The sequence below is a fragment of the Micropterus dolomieu genome, linkage group LG11, assembly GCF_021292245.1.
Source record: "Micropterus dolomieu isolate WLL.071019.BEF.003 ecotype Adirondacks linkage group LG11, ASM2129224v1, whole genome shotgun sequence".
NCBI lineage: Eukaryota > Metazoa > Chordata > Actinopteri > Centrarchiformes > Centrarchidae > Micropterus > Micropterus dolomieu.
Genome location: NC_060160.1, coordinates 7,165,084 through 7,187,547, shown reverse-complemented (window position 1 = coordinate 7,187,547; position 22,464 = coordinate 7,165,084). Strand labels below are relative to the sequence as shown.

The window sequence follows — 22,464 nt, the reverse complement described above, 5'->3', positions numbered from 1 at the left end:
ACAAGTTACAATTTTGAGCCAAATGCGTAGTGAATTTGAATTTTGGTTCTGCAGATTGATTTCTAAACGTAATCAAACAAAGGCTACATATCTGCAAGATCAAGGCTATCTGCCAGGACCAATGTATGTCATACATGAAGTTGCGTATGTATAAAACATTTGTCTTTAACGGTGGGTCCTGCAGGTCAATATTTAGCAACAGCGTGTCTGTGTTTATAATGCATGGATGGCTAATGTCACAACAGTAGTGAAAGATGGACCGCAGTGAACACTCCTGTGACTTCACTTTATTAAAGAATATGAAAAGTCAAAGTACAATGCATGTGGGAAGTTGTTCAGCAGTAAATCAGGTTGTACATCAATCAGAAATTTATTCTCTCTTACTCTCTTTACATCCTGACAGCAATCAATAAATCAAATGCTCTTACAAAAATGACAGAAGTTGGTGGCTGACTGTTGCAGGGCTGTAGTAAGCGTGGCCTGAATTAATGACCTGCTGGCCTACCTACACTAAATTATAAACGCAACACTTGTTTTTGCCCCATTCATCATGAGCTGAGCTCAAAGATCTAACACTTTCTCTATGTACACAAAAGGCCTATTTCTCAAATATTGTTCACAAAACTGTCAATCTGTTAATGAGCACTTCTTTACCGAGATAATCCATCCACCTCACAGGTGTGGCATATGAAGATGCTGATCAGACAGCATGGGTATTGCACAGGTGTGCCTTAGGCTGGCCACAATAAAAGGCCACTCCAAAATATGCAGTTTCATCACACAGCACAATGCCACAGTGTGCCGCAAGTTTTGAGGGAGCGTGTGTATGACAGACCACTTTCCTGCACTGGTGGATGATCCCTGGTGAGAACTTGCTGCCATCTTACATGAAGGAGAAAGCTAGTTTCACAAATTATAATGTTTTTCCTTTGCCCACAGTGGGAAATAAATCACTAAAGTGAACATAAACTGATCCAAAGGAAACATACACCTACAGTATATGCTCACACACATAGACATCAAAAGCTTTCTTCCTTTGTTTGGTATATTTTCATAAATTAATATATATTCCTGTTAGCGCACAGCTTTCAAACAATTATATTTGTTGAATAAAAAATCAAGTGGAGAGATTAGACTCTAGTTCCGTTGCCCTATCTTTCCTTTCTCTCTTTCAGCATCGGCTCCCTGTTGTGTTTTTCTTGGCTTGTGTGGAGGTAAGTGGTGATGAACTAAACTACCAGTGCCTCGAGTTTACAGCTAATTAGCCAGATATAGCTTTGTGTCTTTCTAAAATAAATGACCCATGAGCTACTAGCTAATGTAATAAGTTAGCTAAAGTTTAGCTAAGACAATATATCATGGCCATACAGGCTAATATAATATACTTAATGGAGACACTACAGTTGAATACAGTAAAATTTGTGTCTAATAACATCATCACAATCGCCACATTGATGTGCAAATTAGGCATGAATTATTTGCCTACATTTGACAAGGCACTGCAGGTGAACAGGATTAACAAAATAACTAAAGCATATCACCACAGAACTTCCTCAGCTAATGACTTACATCAAGAGTCTTTTCCCCTGAAATTTTACGTTTAATATGCAGATTAGATGGTTTTGGTTCATTTAAAAGAAATCTACAGATGCAAACAGATGGAGGTACTAAGGCCTAAAAACAAACCATTTAAATGTGTATTTTGTAGTTTTTCTTTCCATTAGAGTAAAAGAAGACATGGAAGCAAAATACACCACCATCTCAAAATTGACCACTACATGAAAAAAGTGTCCTGCCTTAAACAGTAACTTCATCATTTGGACAGCAGGCTCCTCATCTAATAATTGTCCATTCTATAAGTTTGTTTTATGCTGATATATCTTAACATGATACAGACAGTCCTCCTGTGAAAATAAGTCCCTGTCGTGTGTGTGTGTGTGTGTGTGTGTGTATGCACTTGGTAAGTGTAATTATAATAGCAATGTATTTGATCAATGTAGTCAGGCAATTCAATATTCTGTTGCTTGGCTGTCTGAAGCTGAAAGTTATTTTGCATGTGAAACAAAACATATTTAAACAATTACTTTTAATGTCCCTCTCCTTGGTGCAGTCATTTATTCAAAATATATATTTTTCACTTTAGCCCCTGCCCCCCAAAATGTCTGTACACGTCCCTGCATATATGTCTTTAAGAAACACATGTCTCCAAGGACACTACACATAGTATAAGCAAGGAGGGCCCATTGATGAAACAGTTCTTATAAATAAGCTATGATAACAGCTTATGCTGCAGCTTATACTAATCCTTAAAGCCCATGCCATACAGTCCATGAAAACCTTGATAGTGAATGGTTCCTCTTCCCAAAAGCAAGAGCTAAACGAGGTTGTTTGCAGGCTTGTTCTAAGTTGGCAAATCTTAATATATTTACTAATAGAAATGTGTGTACATGAGAACAACAGGTCATTCAGTATTTCAATCGTGTTCGCCTTTAACCACGTGGTGGCAGTACCTGTTTGTGGGAAGATGTCATCAAGATGGATATTAGGAAGAATACTTGGCTGTGCATATTGAATAGGAGTGATCAATAGTATGACATCAGCAGGGCAGGTGCCTGAAAATCCAGGTGAGATCAAAACATTGAGTAAAAGTGGCTGATTAAAATACACCAAATTGCATAATGAGAGAAAGTGAAACTGCTACACTTGTGTCCCTGAAGATTTTCCATTTTACAAGCAGCACTCTGACATGCAAAGGTGGTGTAGTTGGTAGCAGTGCTCCTGTGTTTCTGTGCAGTGATAATTTGGGGAAATCGATCTGGCGACACGGCTTGTGTACACGGATCCGCCCAGACCTGCACTGGCTGCACCTGCCAACAAAGTCGGCAAAATGCAGCGCGGAGAGAGAGACCTTCGATGACGTTGTTGGGATAAAGGTATGGGAGGTGTGTGATGCCAGAGATACAAGTCAGTTGAAGACGGCCGAGAGCAGCGTCGTTCAAATGAACCTGTCTATGGCAGAAGATAAGGGCCACCATAAAACAAAACATGCTCTGTTTCTCATTATAATGACATAATCTTGTAATAACAGGGTCTTTCCTGACACAGCACAACATTTTATGTCCTCTCCTATAGTACTGCAAAGTTACTATGACCATTCCAGCTCTTAAACAAAAATAACATGCTTACTTAGTCTAGCTGAAGAGTGAGAGAGATCAGCTGGCTCTCTGGTGTGGCCAGAACAACCTGGAGCTTAACACGCTCAAAACTGTGGAGATGATCGTGGACTTCAGGAGGAGCCCCCCAACTCTGCCCCCCATCAACATACTCACTGTGTCTGCTGTGGAATCCTTCAGGTTTCTGTGATCCACTATTTACCAGGACCTGAAGTGGGAGCCCAACACGGACACCATCATCAAGAAAGCCCAGCAGAGGACGTACTTCCTGCGCCAGCTCAGGAAGCTCAACCTGCCTAAGGACCTGCTGATCCACTTTTACACAGCTATCATCCAGTCTGTCCTCTGCACGTCCATCACTGTCTGGTTTGGATCTGCCACCAAAAAGGACAGGGTCAGACTACAACGGACAGTCAGGACTGCAGAAAAGATCATAGATTATACATTTCTAGAGTCAGGAAACAGGCAGGAAACATCACTGCAGATCTATCTCACCCCGGATACAATTTGTTATAGCTTCTCCCCTCTGGTAGGCGTTATGGAGCACTGTACGCCAAAACCAACAGGAACAGTTTCTTCCCATAAACCATCACTCTGATGAACAGCTGATTTCTGACTCACGGTGTCAGGAACAATTCTTGTGCAATAACCCAGTAACTCTCCACTTATTATTTATTCACCATTCTCTATGTCAGTGCTGTTCATACTATTATATTGTCATATTGTAGATACAGAATACCAGTCCACCTACCTCAAGTCATAACTCCTGAACAAAACACTTATACTTATTTATTCCAGCATCTTTTGCACTACGCTTCATTGCACTGTGTACATGTGTACATGTATGCATGTATATGTACCCGTATATCACATCCACCTCCGACATGTATTCCTGCATCCTTTGCACTCTGCTCACTGCACTGTTTGTCAATATGTCTATATTGCTTTTTTTCATAGTGTGTATATTTGTGTTGTCTACATTGAAGTCTGTGTCTGATTTTATTTTATTTTTATTATTGTGATTTTATATTTTTGTATGAGTAAGCGCATCATGAGCAATGTACAATCCTGAGTCAAATTCTTCGTATGTGTACACATGCCAGGCATTACAGCTGATTCTGATTTTGATTCAGCAGAATGAGTGCATAACAGGCACCATCACAATTTAATAAGCCTATACATCACACACACATCAGAGTGTTCACACAGCCAACATTAGCAACATGTGATGGGATCTGCTTGAGCACATCTGGAGGTAGTCGGGCTCACATTTTATTTAACTCTTAGGTAGATGTAAATACAATCTGTAGCCTACAACACTCTGGCATCCACACAGAGCATACCATTAGAGTTCACAGATATTTGTTTTTAGCTAGCTAAAATATAGCAAGCAAGAAGCTTGAAAGAGACACACCTCTAATAACTAATTATGGGTTTATTATGTATCATGAAAGCACCAAAAGATGTGTTATTAACAGAACTATGTGAAAAATTAAATCAATACAGGTGGGAAATTAATGATATAAAGTAAGAAATAACTGTGTGGTGGGGTGCATTTACAAGAGGACTAATAATAAAATAAATAATTAAGAATTTGTCAACTGGACAACGACTTACTGTGTGATTTTTTTCAGGGAGTCTGGGGCAGATTTGCAACCACCTCAAATTACTCACATGCAGGTTGAAATGAAAAGGTTAGAGAAGCGAGCTTGTGACCGGGAGGTCGCCGGTTAAGTCCCCGGACCGGCAGGATAAAATCTGGGTGTGGAAAGTAAACCAAGCAGTGCTTGCCCTCCCTCATTTACCACCACTGAGGTGCCCTTGAGCAAGGCCCATAACCTCCAGCTTCCAGGTGTGAATGTGTAACTATGTGCAAAAGAGAGCTCTCAGTGAAGCTCCCCTCAATAAATAAAGGTAAAAAAAAAAAAAGCAGGACCAGATTGTTTTATTAACTGGATAGAGAATCACAGCAGACCACATTTCAATACCAGGCATAAATGGGGTGAATTCTGATATCTAGAGGGGATCATCCAGCTGCCCTGTGGAGGTTTAAAAAATAAAAAGTCAGGTAGTTGATGCTTTTTATCCAAAGTGACTTCCGATTGCTACATATATATATCAGAGGTCGCACGCCCCTGGAGCAACTACGGGTTAAGTCTAAGTCTTGCTCAGGGACACATTGGTGGATGTGTCACAGTAAACCCAAGTAAACCCAGGTCTCCTGCACCATCACCACCCTTGGTGAGGTCCAAGGAGCTTTAGGTAGCTGTGGGAGATACTTATATAAAATAAATAGACCTACATAATACAAACTTTTTTAAGTTGTATATCCCTACTATTGCCAAAATAAAAAAACTCGTTTTGCACCCCCCTCGCTTGTGTGGCACTAGTCACCCCTCATACTCTCGGAGCAGCGTGGTAGGCACAACAAGCTCAGCGGTCGGTCGGTTCACTCATGCGCTTCTCCCACTGCAGTTCCTCCGCGGCACAGAGGACCACACCGACCTGCCCGGCTTAACAAGGACGGAGAAATGAGCTCGTCCTCCGCCGTCCACATCGCAATAACGTGAGCGTGTCACGGCTTTAACTTACTTCACGGACACAGACGCGCGCGCGCGCACACACACACACACACACACACGACCAGCACTGGTGTATTGTTGACAAATCCCCACCTCGGTGTCGGACAGTCCCACCCGCAACCCGGACCATGGCGGAGAGAAGTGGCAGATTGAGTTTCCCCGGCAGCGGGGCTCTCAACAGACCGGTGCCCATGAACCTCTTTGCAACATGGGAGATAGATGGATCCTCCCCTAACTGCATCCCGAGGTAAGGCATTGCACCGTCCTTTTAAACTTTAGAGCCTGCGTTTCCAATGCGCCAGACGTTTAGGCTGTCATTTGTCGGATTGCTAACGTTCCAGCTGCACAGCGGCTTACCACCAGCTAGATGAATTATCATGCCAAGTGGATGCCCATGCAGGCCCTGCAATGGCATAATGCTCATTCTGCTATATGCATTGTTTAAAGATAGTGGTAAATAAAATACAAAAAGGTGGGTAAATTACTGTATGGTTTCTGGTTGGGGAGCCCCATTTGACAAACAGGCACCAACACAAACAAAGACCAATTCATAAACAAATTATCCAGCTCCATGGTTGGTGCAGTGTTAAATCAGGCTGTAAAGGTGTTTATTCTTCAGATATACTTTGTGTTAAAAACCCTGAATGCTCATAATCACCCACCCAGCTGTTAAGATAACCAGCTTTATGCCAGATCATTGTGCCAGGCTGCACCATGGAGACCATTTGGCTCCTGTGACCCCCAGAGACTCAGAGGCTGTGCTCACACTGAAAGCCCCTGGTGCCAAATTGTGATGTATTGCTCAGGTTAGGCTGGTAGGCCATTATTAGACTCCAGATTCAGTTAGTAGCTTTTTTTCTGGCACAACCTTCATCTGTGTCATGGAGATGGGTTTCTTAAGGTGAGCTCAGAAGCTGTTATGATTTCCACTGTAGGGCTGCAGCTAACGATTATTCTCATTATTGGTTAATCTATTAATTGTTTCGTCTTTTTAAATGTCAGAAAACAATGGGAAATGCTCATAATGTTTCCAAAAGCTCAATGTGATGTCATCAAATGAGTTTTTTCATTTATTAGACCAACTCTTCAGAATCCAAAGATATTCATTTTACAGTGACACGAAGCAGAGAAAAGCAGCATATCCTCACAGTTTAGAAGCTAGAGTTATTAAAAGTTTGGAATTTTGCATAATAAACGATTAATTGACTATCAACATTTTTGCAGATTAACTTTTTGTTTAACGAGAAATCTATTATTCAACTTATCGTTTTCTCTCAAAGGAGTTCTTTCTTGTCTGTGTTGTCATTGCGTATAATTTCATTCTTTATCTTGAAAATATTACTTTTACAAAACAGAGCTAACTTGTGGTCCTTTTACTAGCTTTTTCTTCATCAGCGTTTGTTTGCATTGTTTGTCCATCTGGTCTATAACAGACACTATTCAAAATAAAATCAGAAATTGGAGCTGAAACAATAAACATTCAGGTGACAGAAAATTTATCAGTAAGGTGAAAACATTTTCTGGTTACAGCTTCTTCTTTTCATTTCATTTAGAAAATTTAATATCTTTGACTTTTGGACTCTTGGTCAGACAAAACAAGCAATTTGAGGACGTCATCTTGGGCTGTGAGAACTTGTGATGGGCATTTTTGCAACAAAATAACCAGCAGAATAATCAATAATGAGAATAATCGCATTAGCCCATATTCTCTGGGTCTTTAAGCGCGCTGTGTAATCTAGTTCTATCTGAAACCTTTCTTAATATTAAAATTAGCCACATTGTCCTGTAACCTTGTTAAGCAATTACAGAAAATTAGCTTTCAGACACTTACTGGTTATGTCAGATGTTTTTCATGCATTGAATAGTATAAATGAAAAAAAAAGAGGCACCACACTTGTATCCGCTGTCTATTTTCCTGAAATGCATGTTGAGTCATGAGACAAACAAGACATCAATACTAGATGTAGGACTCTTTTGGGAGATGTAAAAACATACCTCTGGGTGTTGTATCCATTTTTAAACATTCTGAAGATTCAGATCTATTTAAAGTAATTTGTCATTTGGAGTCAGCATGCAGGCGTTACTCTCTCATTAACCTTGCAGCTCCATGCAAGGTTCTTTTTCTTTAGCACTTTAAACTTAGCTAAAACCTCACTGGAAAAGGTCAGAAAAAAGACCCAAGACCCCTAGTGTTTCTGGAGAGCATATTGAAATCTAATGAATATTCAGGCTTGGATTATTCATTTTTCTTTGTGGTTTAAATCCCACTTGACTAATACCTGCTGTCAGACTTGGTCAGCAGCTGTCAGCCTGTGGAGAAGCTGTAATTAATATGGGGGTTAGGGGAGTATATGTGTGTTTTTATTTATTTATATTAAAGTGATGACAGTCTCTCCTTAACATCTCTCTATCCTCTTAAGTTAATACTAATTCAGTGGGTAGTACATTACATGGCTTTTAGCTGAAATAAGACTACTTCATTTTCAGGAATTGCGTAGCTGGGATGTTATTCAGCAGAGTGGACAAGTAGATAAAAAGGTTCCTGTAACTAAAACGCAGGTTTAATCCCCCGGTGACCCTGCTTGTGTGTCATGACCACACGAACAGTGTAGGCCATCACATGAAGCTGCTTGACTGTAGAGATCTACTTTATTTTAAATGAGGGAGTGAGTTGGTGTGAATGGGGCTCAGCAAAGTCATCTCACTTCTTGTGTGAAGGAAACTGCCAGTCAAGATCACTGCAGCTTTCTATTGACTGCTGTTTGTCAGAGTTTAGACAGGAGGAAGTCAGCTTGTTAACCAGATGTCAAATCAACTGTCTCATTCAGTGATGCAGCCTCTCAAGGTGGCTAAACAGACAGACAAACAGGCTGTCCATCTTCACAGGGCAGAGAATTTTTTCCTTTTTTAAACATTTTTCAGCAGAGAAGTTAGCTCGCTTCTCTTAAAGCATCCAAACTGCGGAGTGTTTGAGCTCTAGCAGTGTAATGAAGCGTTTTTTTTAAATGATGTGTCCCTGTTTTTTTAATCTTGTGCACACACATGCAATACACATTCCTGCCAAAAGCTTCACATTATTCCACTGATGTACAGGTGGAGGAAATGCAACAGTACATCAACAAAGGCAGGGAAGAAGAAGATTGGCTAGCAGACATGTTTGTTAGCCCGCAAGGAGGCACACAATTTTTTTTGTTGAGCACTGAACGTAAACTTGCAAGAAAACTCTCCATAGGGCACCTTTAATATTGTTTTTTATTAAGAGGACTGAGAGGTACTCGCAGTGGAGGACACACATGGGAGAATCTTTTTGCAGATTTTAGCAAAGCACTAGAAGTTATTGCTCAAAATTGTGCACAATCAGTGTTTTCACACATTTAATTTACTCTATTTTATGAGTCACGCGGTCCTACACAGTCAAATTGATGCTCATCAGAAGCAGATCATCCCCAACATGCTGAGTCCTTAGTTTGTAATGAGACAAAAACTGTAAAAATGTATCTTGAGTCATAATTTAATAATGTCTGTGCCAGCAGCAGCGTTGGTAAGTGCTGTGCTGCTGTTTTAAAAGAATAATTCAACATTTTAGGAAACTCACTTTCTTGCCAAGGATGAGGCAATCAATACCACTCTCAGATCTGTTCATTAAATATGAAGCGGGAGACAGATTAACTCCAGATAGCCGCTGCTCTAGACCAAGAAAATTCTGCCGCATGACCCCATCATAAAACTGCAACTTGAGGTTTTTACGTTTTGTTTTTTGGGCAGATTAAACAAACGATAGCTTTAGAGGAGTTGGTAGGCGGCTTTTACCTTCAGACACAGCCAGGCTAACTGTTTCCCCCTGCCTCCAGTCTTTATGCTAAGCTAACCATTTCATGGCTCATATTTAACTGACAGATATGAGAGAAGTATTGATTTTTCTTTTCAAGAAAGAAGAAAAAAGCATATTTCCCACAATTTCTGACCATTGCTTTTACTTCATCAGTGTGAGTTGTCAGGTCATGGATGTAGATAGATTTCGTTTAATATACAAGCAAACATAAAGCTACAATGACTGGGTTTTTAAGGGTAAGCAATACTTAAGTAGCTGGATAGTGGAGTAGCCAATGAGTCTGTAATGATAAGATGGGAAGGTGTGAGGTGAGACAACATATTCCAGGTTGTAGAGGGCCTGCTGTAGTAACATATCCCCATCCTTGTGGTGATCCAGGTTTAGACCAAAACATAGATGCCCTGTGTTTCTAATAGCAAGCCATACTTTTGTCAATATGAGAGTTTATATTCATTTGATCCACGCTGTATATAAGTCATTGTGCCTTAATCCGTTCCCGGGATCTGTTGACCTTGCTTGGGATTATCACTGTTATAACACTCAGGCAAACTACTGTATGTCTTAAGGGACCAGGTAATATTTTTTGAATTGAACCAGTACACTGTGTTCCTCTCCTGATTTTATCAATTTATCCTGTAATTTCTTCATGCCCCCATGAACGCCTGCTCGCTGTGGCTCGGAGGTCTCTGAAGCCCAAGGCTATTAGGCTGGGAGGCTTGTAGAAGTGCTGCCTCTGCACTGATCTCACGTTTCCTAGAGTCACTTCAGGACACATGCCGCTCCACGCTGAGATGTTTAATAATCACCTGTCATAGGTAAGGGAGGGCCCTTATTCACCTATCTTAGAGGGTGGTTGAATGATAATTGCATATAGTCTGGAAATCCAGATGTCAGATTTAGGTGCAAATGTAAATGTCGTCATGTGCACCTTTTTTATAAGGCAGCACAGAGAGTTTATGAGGATCTGGTCCACTGCTGCTCATAGTGTTAAGTCATGATGTGAAGCACATGAAGGGTACACTGAGGGTTGTCCTTATTATACTCCTCAGCAGCCTACCTAAGTGTCTGTCTGACACACCTGAGTGTGAAGGTGAAATGTACTTTTATGTTCTGCCACCTCATCTTGAGAGGCATTTGAATGAGCACCAAGTGCACCTTTTCATTGCTCAGTGTGTCTGAATGTGTTCCAATAATTTCACATTTATTCCCAAAGATGGACGTGTCTTCTAAGAGCCACTTCAGCCCTCGATCCTGCGTGCAAAATCAATCACGCTGGCGATGTTACCGCCTAAGCCTTTCTGATCTTAAGAGCCATGGGCAAGAAGCTGTGTTTCATCTTGGTATTTTTGAAGTGGGCATCAGTTGCATTTCTGCACATCATCCCACAGGCGTGAGGCTAAGTGCTGCGAGCGATGGGGCCAATCGCAGAGACAGAGCCGGGATTGAACGGGCCCTCGAGTGGCAGCTGGACCCAGTAGGCTGTCATATTTGGGCCTGTTGGAGGCGAGAGTGCTGAGATGTCGCTTTGAGCAGCAGCGAGACACTTGCTCTTTTGTACCCTGGCTGCCTGGGATGCTCACACTGTGAGAATTTAGAGTAGGATGAATGAGAGGCAGTTGAAGCCTCTCATTGTTTTATGTTGTGTCCTGTACTCAGTGCCTGTTCTGTACCAATGGTTTGGAGTTTATACAAAACTAAGGGTCTGCAGCCTTGCCAGCAGCTCTGTGAGGCTGCACTTAGTGGTGCTTTGAGCTAATTGCTAACAACAGCATGCTAACATGCGGATGTTTAGCAGGTATGATGGTTACCATATTTACCATCTTAGTTTGGGGTGTTAGCATGCTAACATTTGCTAATCAGCACTAAACACAAAGTACAGCTGAGGATGATGGGGAGGTCTTTAGTTTTGCAGGTATTAGATTATAAATCTACTTATTGGACAAATTAAAGGTCTGACGATGGCCGAGAAGAAAAGTTAAATGATCACAGAAGTTATTACAACTCATCTTAAGGGCAACATGAATGCCGGTAACAAATTTCATGGCAATCCATCCAATAGATATTTCAGTCTGGACTAAAGTGGTGGACCACTGCAGCAGCCTGGAAACTCAAACCATGTTACACTTGTTTCTCATTCAGATCTCTTTGTCTTTGTGAATCTCCCTGCTATATTCTTTGAATGTTAAATCAGACGGTCTTATGTAAGATATCCAGCCTCCTCCATCTTGCTGATGCAGCACGTCCTGGAGGACAGACGGGGCAGGACGGAAAAGGGCAGTCGCCTCCTCACTCCACACACACACACACACACACACACACACACACACACACACACACACACACACACACACACACACACACACACACACGTACACATTGGAGATGCTTTGTGACTCTGCAGGCAGATCCATTTTACCTCCAGCTGACTTTCCTCACGCCTCGGTGCGCAGCACTATGTCTGACTGCCTGTTTTTTGTGCTCTCCTATTATTACCCCAAAGACAGTGTTTGATAATATATGTTCAGATCTTGTTTTAATTCACTGCCTTTTTGCAAAATGAGTTTGGGATTACTGTAAATGGTTACTGGTTTTACCCAGGTGGTGTCAAGGATGCTTTCATGTAGTCAGTTTAATATTTGCAGCTATTAAGAAACAGCACAGGGACGTAGAAAGGAGTGTATCTTCTTTGTGTGAATAAAGGTTGTGAAAATAGCAAAAAAAAGATTAGAGGCCAATTTTGTGTTTGAGGAGTTTAATACTTTTGGGCTTCAGAGCTACAACTCAATTACTGTGCAAATTCTATGTGGATCTACAGCGCGGACATGTTATTAGCATACGCTCCCCAAATTAAATTCATACTAATTGGAAAATGGCCGCACATGTTACGCTTGAGAATACAGTGGAAAATGACATTTCTCTTTCAATTCAGCAGCACATTCGCTTCTTGGAAGAAAATGTCAACTCTGATGCAGCAGAGCTAAACCAACCGTCGCCAATTTGTGTGTCACTGTAAATGTTCAGTCCGGGGGCATAACCTCATCTTCACTGGGTCTTTTAGTCTAAATAGACCTCAGGGTGAGGCAGAGCAGACTAAATGGCATCCAGCTGGACCCGACACAAGCCAACAGCTTACTATTAAGATATCAAACAGTGAGGTTTCATTCATCAGCAAAAATGGCACAGTAAAATGTAATGCCTCAGTGTTTGCTTCCACTATCCACAGAGAATAATAAATAATTTATATTTCAGTATTTTACAGATTATTTTATAATGTGCCGAGCCCTAGTTGCTGGAATTTCAAAAGCTTTCAAATGTTATGTTTCTTCATTAAAGCAGCACTACTCTATTTAAAAATATTTGGATTACAAATGGAAAAAGTAACGTAAAATGTGTTACTCTCTGATAATTATCCCCTTTTTCTGTAGCTCTCCACACATTGTATTAGCGTCGTTCAGCTTAATGTTTTGGTTATATGGCCCATGACTTTACGGTTTTGATTCACTCTCCCCGTTCTCATTAGCGTTGTTGCTCTCAGCTGTAGGCAGCTGTTTTATTTTCAGTGAAAAAGCTATAAAAACACAGTGTGTAATACCAAACGCACTCCAAACGGTGAACAACAAGAAGTGAACGACTAGCTAGTGAATATAACAAAACATTAGCAGCCAAAGAGCCAGATATTTCCAAACCAGAACACAGCTAAAAGGAGGGAATATTTGACTCACTTTTACCAGGTAGAGTGAAGCACAGCTCCAAATGAATGCTAATGTTGCTCCGTATCTTGTGGATGTGTAGTAAATAAGCAACTATTTCATCGTAACAACTTTATATGTTTAAAGTTAGTTACACTGCTTCCAAGTTGCCAAAACATTTATAAAAATAAGTTGGAAGTCTAATGTTTGAAAGAGATTAGCTGATTTATTAATTTGTCGATTGATAGATAATTAATAACAATTTTGAGAATAAATCCATCCACCCATCCTCAACCGCTTATCCTGCGTACAGGGTCGCGGGGGGGTGGAGCCAATCCCAGCTGACATCGGGCGAAAGGTGGGGTTTGAGAATAAATTAATTTTAAAAATAATTTATCAAACACAAATGACAAACATTCGCTGCTTCAGGCCTCTAAAATGTGTGGATTTCATTTCTCTGTTTTACGTTATTGTAATTGAATAATTATAATATATAATATTTGAAGATGTCAGTGCGGGTAGAATTTAGTGTAGTTTTTTGTAGTTTTCACTTTTTCTGTTCGGTTTAAAGAGTAAACAATTTATTGATCCTTAGAAAGGAATTAGTAATGAAAAAATGTTTTACTTGTGACCTTCAAAACTACTTCAGCTTATTTATCAAACATCTTAATTTAAGATTTACTTCCAAGCTTTTTCCAGAGCTTTCAAACACACCTCACTGTCGTCATTAGTAATGGATTTGTTCACTTGTCATGGAATTGGCTCAAAAGACCATGAAATGCAGTTAAATGTTCTTAACACACTGTGGAATTTTTCATCTTACTGTTTAAAAGGTCAAAAATGAACTTCAACATCTATCTTTTTATCCATTTCAAGCAGTTATTATGCATACCTCATGACTTTCATCAACAATATAACCACTGACATAATTACAGATTATGTGTAATTTTGTGAACGTCAACCTCACTGATTAAACTAAATCCACAAATCACATTTCTAAAGATCATCATGATGTGAAAATGTGATTGTTTGCTGCAGGGGTGGTCTTATTTCTAAATGTAGCTCAAATGATTGAAATAGCTCAGTTAGATTCATCCTGGGACCTGTTTACTTTGTCACATGTTCCAGCTCTTTTGGAGGTAGTAATGCAGGAAAATGAGGTTAACGGGCTAAAAAGGCAGAGAGATTTGTCAAAACTTTGTGCCAGATGTAGATGAGATTATATCAAGGCAGCCCTGAAACTGTTGAGGCTTAGTGTAGTCAAAAGGAAAAGTGATGTTTCTAGTGCTGCGATTTAATAATGTGTTTTTAAAACTTGTCTTCTTTTTTTAAATGTTTTTATGGACAAAATTTGCTTTGGTTGTTGTTATGAAAATGAATCGCGTGAATGTTCGATCCTGTCTTTCATTAGCAGAAACATCCCTTTAATCTTTAATGTCGCACCAATGCACAGAAAATCAATAACGTGGATGTTTTTTCCTGGATGATTGTTTCTACCTGCCACACTAGGGATGCAGCTGCTATATTATCAGCCTCAATTGGATGTCGTAAATCTAACATTTTTTAGATTTACATTTTGCACTTGAGGTATTTAGTTGGTGTTATTATAAGAGTGCCACTTTTTGATTTATTTCCTGACATCTTGATTTGTTCCTTCACTCTCATATTGATTATTCTGGCCTGTGGAAATGTGAATTCCTGCACAGAGTGGAGTTATTGTTCCTTGACACAGTCATAGTGCCAGTGCGGCTGTTGTTATGATTTGTGTGTCCAAACATCGACTTCCAGGGAAATCCTTGTAATACATTATTCACTGATTTTCCATAGCAACGGTTTATTTGTATTATTTTGCACTTTGTGGCTGTGGTAATGGAAAAAGCATCCGGTATATCAAGCATTTGTAGTTGATTATTAATGTTGTGCATATGTGTTTTTGTCCCAGATTGGTATCTAAGTAATGCCTTAAATGCCTGTTCAAAAAAACCGCCTTCCTTGAAAATGTATTCCTCATCATTGTCGGTGCATTTTGTGTAATCTTCCATAAATACACCATTTCATTCTCGCAGTTTTGGATAATTGCATGAAGGCCTTGTAGGCTGGATTGCGGGCTTGCCTCCTGCAGCAGGCAGTGTGAAAAGGGGGAGCTGCTATTTCAGTTCTGCCTTCACTGAGACTTAAAGAACTTTTTCTGAATTCAGAGCATGGAGGAGAAATGTAGGTCAGGTTCCTTTTAGAAAACTTGCTGCTGGGAGTAGAGCTTAGAAGGTTTAACATATTGTAGTCATTAGGAAAGCTGCTGTGCCACGTCTGGCGCCCAGCTCCTGGGTGGCTGAGTCATATGACCTCCTGTTTCCACCGGACTCCTCCCTGATGTATTGGCTGGACAGATGGACACAGCGAAAATCCTGAGGTTGGCATCGGCAGCTAAAACCTTTCATCTCTGCCCCTGGATGACTGTTGAAATGAGCATTCATTATCGCTGCCAGTCAGAAATAAGCGTTGCTTTACAAGCCTAGTAAACATAACCTTTCTGGCCTCCCAGATGCTGAGCAAGCCACAGCAGCGTGGTCCAACTAATCTGCTGCAATACTTACTTCAACTAAAGTTGTAGAGATTTTATTAATGAAAATAAATGACTCAGATGATTTGTTGTAAGAGAAGCACCTAACCTCACATCCAGTCAGGTCTGGTAACTGAATAGTTCCCCAGTAGCTCTGTTTATGTAAATCTAAGAAAGGAGTTATGTTTTGCATGTGACCTGTCTCTAAAATAGAGCTTCACTGTCTCTTTAATCCATATTTGTTTTAGCAGACAGCTGATATTAAAAGCTTTGGTTACAGCTAAAAGAATAGACCGGAAAAATGGGTTACCGTGTGATGTGCGACCTCATGAGCTGAGCTGCAGCCTTAAACTGGTCAGAAACACAGAGCTTGTTGTCTAAAATTGTGTGGTGGTTAACCACATGTAACTCAGACAGATCAGAGGCATTCACCACAATCTCTTCTTCACTGCATTCAAAGTGTCTCAATAAAATTTAAAAACAAAGGAATACTCCACTGAAAACATGCAGGCTTGAAAGGTGGCTTTGAAAACTAGCTGTAACTTGAATTCACACCAGTAACAGTGGATTCCAAAAAGGTGCCCAGCTTCACAGTGAGAAAAAGTGTCAAAATCACAATACAAACTTCTTAAACCAGTATGAATGTGACTCCATTGGGCTTCCTTGAGCCAAGTGGCAAGGCACCTTAGGTGAGGAGAAAGCATCAGAATACAAAACAAAAGTTCACAAACAACTCTTTGTCCAAATGTATACTCAATATGTTAAAAATACAGTTGCCAAAATGTGTCTCTGAGGAACGTATTTGAGTATACAAACTGACACAGGAGAAGTGGATTATGTTAAATTTTCAGAGATTATGCTAACTAGCTGATATTAGTATGTTGTGTGTAGTGTTGTAAATCCAAGCTGACAACAGAGAGCCACTTGGCCAAAAACATATAGTTTCTCTCTATACACCCATGCATGCTACTTTTTTTTGCAACTTAACACGTTAAAATCTGGCATTTTAAGATGTTACAAGCGTGTAAATATATTTAATTTGACTGATGCGTCCATGCCCCCATCCTTTGAAGGTGGTGAGGATTTTTCCAAATCATAGGTTTGGAGTATTCTTTTAAAATGGGCTTTAAAATCTACTTCAGTAAACAGAACATCCATTGGAGCCACAAATTTCAGACTAACATTTCGTTCATAAAGACCTTTACCAGACCATCAGATTAGTATAGGTCTAGGTGTCTGAAATGTGACCCTTTTAGCCACTTAAGTCAATAGACATAAATGGACAGAGTGCTCTGCATGACCATTTTTAGCCGCCCTATAATGCAAAAACCTGTCACAGCAACTATGAGAGATCCTGCCTAAGGGCTCTTCAACTAAACAACACAGAGATGTGTGCAGATGTGGTTTCACTGTTGTGACTGCATAGTTCATTTACAGACGGCTCTATAATTACTCAGACAAAAGAGCTTTATAAGTCCTTTTAACAAACTCTAGTCTGGTATGAAAATCATTATCTAGGACACTTCAGATCCTGCTGTAATTGGATCTGAAGTACCGGCTGTTTGTTTGTTTTAATCCACCTTTAGTCTAAATGTTTTACTCAGACATCACGGCTCAAAATGAAACTTAAGGAGGTCAGTTTTCACATCGGGCTTTTTAAAAATGTATTGATTGGCCTGATGAAGATGGTATGTTTAGGAATGCAACTAATGATTATTTTCATTATTGATTAATCTGCAGATTATTTTTTGATTGTTCGATTAATTGTTTGGTCAAGGAAATGTGAAAACATGGTGAAAAGAAAATGCCACTTCAAATGTGTAAGGTCAGACTTTAGCTGAATTGATAGAGGAGGGAATGGGAGAAATGAGTGAGAATTTACCATGTCTTTTACTGTTTTATTGCACCTTACAACACGCTTGTTGCTTGATTTTTTATTTTATTTTCCTCTCACCCACTCCTGCAACCCTTTGTTTCGTCTAAAGTGAAAGCTTCCCATGTTCAATTGTTAATACTTGAAGTTGATGTTGTAGAAGAAAACTTGGAAGAGCCAAGTTGTTAAGTGACTATCGAATGTCCGGCAAAAGGTTTTGTACTGAATGTGAACATTACTATGTAAATATACTTGCAGTAACACTGGTACTATTCAAAATGATGAATGTGAAATGAATACTTTTCCAAAAAAGCCCAAGGTATTCAGGACAAAGATAAGCAGCAAGGTTTCACATATTAGCGCCCATGGTTTTGGAATGACAACATTCACATTTTTGGTGTCCATATACCTTTGGCAATGTAGTGTAGATTCATAGCATACAGTTTCCATATTATAATCAGATATATACCAACATGTCAGACTGAACCAACCAGTATTTCAGGAACAAACATATGTAAATTTTTATCACTATATTAATCTGACAGTTTGAGTATTTCTGGTTGGACGAAGTGACCGCACATGAACGTCTAGCCTCATAATGATTTAAAAAGTCCTGAATATGAACACTGGGCACAGACAAGCTGAAAATGCCATGCTTTTTTAGCGTAGAGATGATTTAAAGTGGGTGTCCAGCCGTCAGCAGACACCATGGGTGGAGCAGAGTGGAGTGGCGTGCTGCAGATCGCTGCATACAAAGCTCTCATTTGTATTCCAGTTTCTGCTGTGGCCCCCCGGGCTCTCAGAGGGCACGGATCATTTTGTGTTCTTAAGTGGATTAGATTCTCTGCACTTTCGTTCGAAACATAAAACAACTACTTGGGTCATGGCTGGCTGATTGATGTTTCTTTGCCTGCCTCTATGTGCGTTAGCTGGTATAACTGCAGACCTCAGTGTCGAGTCATAACCTACATACTTACCTCGTCTGTCTTTTATGACATACACCTCTCTTTTTCTCTCTAATAAACACAAATACTCTTGTGTAACCACAGACATATTCAAAACTCCCAGGAGATAAAATCGGTTTCAGTATCCATTGTTGTTTTAATTGTTTCTAGGTCACTCTTACTCTGAGCTGATCGAGGAAATGGAATTCATGTCTCCCTGTCATGCATTTTTAATGGTTTGCATTCATTATACATAAAAAAAGATTTCTTCTGGTTTTGTGAACGTAGCTCTACGTCATAGCTGCACCAGTGTTTTCTCTCGCTCTACCTCTCCTCCCTCATTCTGCCTTCAGATACCATGGCCAAGGATGTCTGGCACAGGGCAGAAGTGGGCAGATTTGATTATCAAGCTTTCTCTTTGTGGATGGCTCTTTAGTATTCAACAGCTTGTTATTTGTGTGTCCCACTGAGTGCAGTGAACACATTGCTGTCTTCGGCAAGCTTCAGAAATAATTCAGCTGTGTGTGAAATTAAAGTACGTCTAATCATCACAGGAAGTTAATGTGGATGTTTTGGGGTAATACAGATAAAAAGCCAATTAAGACAGCAAAACCAAGGCTGCAGAGCGACCTTTGTCTAATTTTGTTGCAGGTAATTGGTTCCTCTTTAGTTGAAAATGTGAAGTATTCATTTATACATACACACATTGCAATTCACAAAAGAGAAAAAGCTATTGAGTGCATTTGCAGCTTTTATGCACTGCACTGAACATGAAGGTTTCAAGGTAATCCGCTTTTATTTCGATTATTTTTTATAGTCACAAATATGTTGTTTTGACAAGCAGAATCCCTAAAAGCTGCATGCATGGATGCATGTTTATAATGTTTCCATCCAAATTTCAATTTCTGCTTCAGGTGTTTGAGTTGAAGCACGCATCTGAGTTTGTCCATGTCATTTGATGTGTAACGTCCATAGCACACACATCAGACAAATATATACAGGCAGAAGAAGTAGTCAAGGCACAGTAACCAGGATGTGTCAAACTGAGGAGAATTGGTTGTTTGGGTCAATCCTGTGAAACAGAACACGTGTCATTGCAGGTTGAAAAGTGTTGCCGGTGTTTTGTCACATGCAGGTATGTGTTGCTGTGAGTCACCAGTGGGTGGGCTTAAAAAGAAAGCAGTGGCGTCCCCGTGGCTTAGGGGTTAAAAGGCCAACAAAGAACTGCGAATTCCAGGTTCAAATGCATCTCTGTCCCTCATTTCCATCATCTTTCCATTATTTTCTAATAATCTAATCTAATAAAGACCTAAAATTCCCAAATAATAACTGGAAAAAAGAAACCTATGTGTTTTGGTGTGTGCTAGATTCAGACATTGTGTGTTGCCCTCATGATTCTGCAGCCACGCTATTCTGCAGCTCTATAAGACTGCACTGAGGCACAGCGGGTATAATGTTTACCCTGTTCATCATCTTAGTTTAGCGCGTAGTATCCTAGCATTTGCTAATTAGCACTAAACACAAAGTGCAGCTGAGGCTGATAAACTAAATTAATGGACAAATTAAAATTTGACCTGATGAAGGTGCTAGATGAGAGATCAGGGGATCCCCAAAGTTGTTAGGATTTGTCTGTTTAAAATCTGTTCTAAATGTTATAGTAATCCATCCGTTGTTGGTGGGCTGCCATCCATAGAGCCACGCAGCTAGCTTGGCCAAAAATAAAATGTCTAGATCATATATTATAAAACAATAGTCAACAGTGAATATTACATTACAGTTGTTTTCCAGAATCTGTATATTAAACTTTATATTAAATCCTTTATTTATAGCCCACTGACGCTCATCCTCAGTCTGTCTTCATCCCTGCAGAAACCTGTTCATCTGATCAGCTTGAGAAAGTCTGTAGGACAAACGTATGGAAACATAAAGCTGAAGGTCTGTGTTTGCGTGAATGCACTTTCAATAATAGCCTTTTATTGGAGGATGAACCTCCCTTTTCTGCTATAGTGGGATGTCATTCAGCATCTCTGGGGTCTGCAGGTACTAAAGGCAATAAACCACCGTCAGCCAGTTTACACAGACTGAGCGAGAATGACACTGCTATTGATCTTTGTGTTTTCACTCAAGAAAGAGTTCAGACAAGTTAGCCTGCTCAATACTGTTATTAAGATTCACTAATAAACATTTGTTTATTGACTTTTGCTGGTAAGGTGGAGAACTAGTCAGTGTCGAGCCAATAAATGTATTTTTATGCCAAGCAGTGCATTATTTAGTAATACTAGGCTGCTGCCATATCTTTTATCTCTCATTATCTCTTAGTAGCTCATAAAATCTCATTGAGACTAATTTGTGCTTTTGATTACAAACTCACCTAGGGGAGCTGTAGGATGTTGGATGGACTGCCATGACACTTCTTACAAACGTCCAGAGGATGAGTCGTAATGTTGATGTTTTCATTTCTCCTCTACCACTACCAGCGAGTCTTCACTCAGTCGAAATATTTCTCATTGGATTGGCACAAAATTTGCTACAGACATTCATAGTTCCCAGCGGGTGAATCATTCTGACTTTGGGGAGAACCTGACTTTTCTGCTTGCGCCACCATGAAGCTCCCATTTGTGGATTTGACTGAAATGTTTCAACAGTTGGATGGAATGCTTTCATGTTCCCTTCACGATGAATAGTAATAACTTTTAACTTCTCAACTAGCATCATCATCAGGGGCAAAAATCTTACTAATATGTCTAATAGTTTGGTTTATGACAAAGCCAATGGCATTCCCCTAAGTCTAAGCTCTACTTGTGTTTATTGCTAATTAGCAAAGGTTAGTATGATAACATGGTAAACTAATTTGGTGAAGGCGGAAATCAGCATGTTAGCATTTTCATTGTGAGCATGTTAGCATGTTGATGTTAGCATTTAGAAAGCATCGCTGTGCTTAGCATGGCTGTAGACTCTTAGTGTTGTTCACGTAAAGTTGTTAACAAAAATTATAGTTTTATGATCTTGTACAATCACGAGGATTGTTTAAGAAGAAATCATCTTTGCTTCTGTCCTCCGGGGCCCCCCATACTTTATGGACAGTGACCTCTTGTCTTTCAGCCTGTATCAGAGATTAATGTAAAATTTGATCTTTTGATCAGTCGCTGTCTTTATCTTCTGTCTTTCTCTCCTCTGTCAGACTAAATTGAGTAACATCAATGAGGCTGTCAAGTTTGGATCTTGGCAAAACATTGAATTAGTTATCTTGAGATAATGAGATATTTGCGTTTTGATCATGAGAAAAGTTTTTGATATGGTTTGATATCTTTAGCTTCTTAGAAGACTGCAGAGGCATCTAGATAAGATTAAAGCATATTTCTTCCCAAAAAGGAAGACATTTTTGGAAGGTGTTTTGAAAAGAACCCACTCATTTTGTCAGCGGTGATGATAGTGTTACCTTTGCATTGTGGGAAACACCACAATGACACTGAGGGAGGACACCTCTGTTGTGTATAAGGCTAATCAAGAAGCCATTGCACAGTGAAACATTGAGCAGATGCCAAAATATGAGACAAAAAGAAAGAGGAGGTGTCTGATCTGAGGGCAGGCAGTGCTTTGTCTTGGAGAGTATGCAGACCGAACCCCAGACGTTTCTCAGTGGCCTAATGGCTCTCCCTATTAATAAAACATAAGCAGTCAATTATTGAGCTGTCAAAGTGACGTTAGGGACGACAGGGGGCAAGAAGGCGGAGGTGGAGTTGAGGAGGCTTGTGTGGGGAATTTCATGGTTGAGTTTCAGTGCATGAGAGATGGTCTGAATCCTTAGGGT

At 40.0% G+C, this 22,464-nt stretch overlaps 1 protein-coding gene across 2 annotated transcripts in view; it reads left to right on the top strand.

Moving 5' to 3' along the window:
• The first annotated feature begins 5,643 nt into the window (after window positions 1–5,643).
• Window positions 5,644–22,464, top strand: part of pacs2 (phosphofurin acidic cluster sorting protein 2) — a 67,494-nt gene continuing 50,673 nt past the window's right edge. For both annotated transcript variants that reach the window (XM_046062295.1, XM_046062294.1), the window contains exon 1: window positions 5,644–6,002. In XM_046062295.1, the coding sequence (XP_045918251.1) occupies window positions 5,884–6,002 (119 nt within the window). In that variant the 5' untranslated portion in view covers window positions 5,644–5,883. The remainder of the gene's footprint in view (window positions 6,003–22,464) is intronic.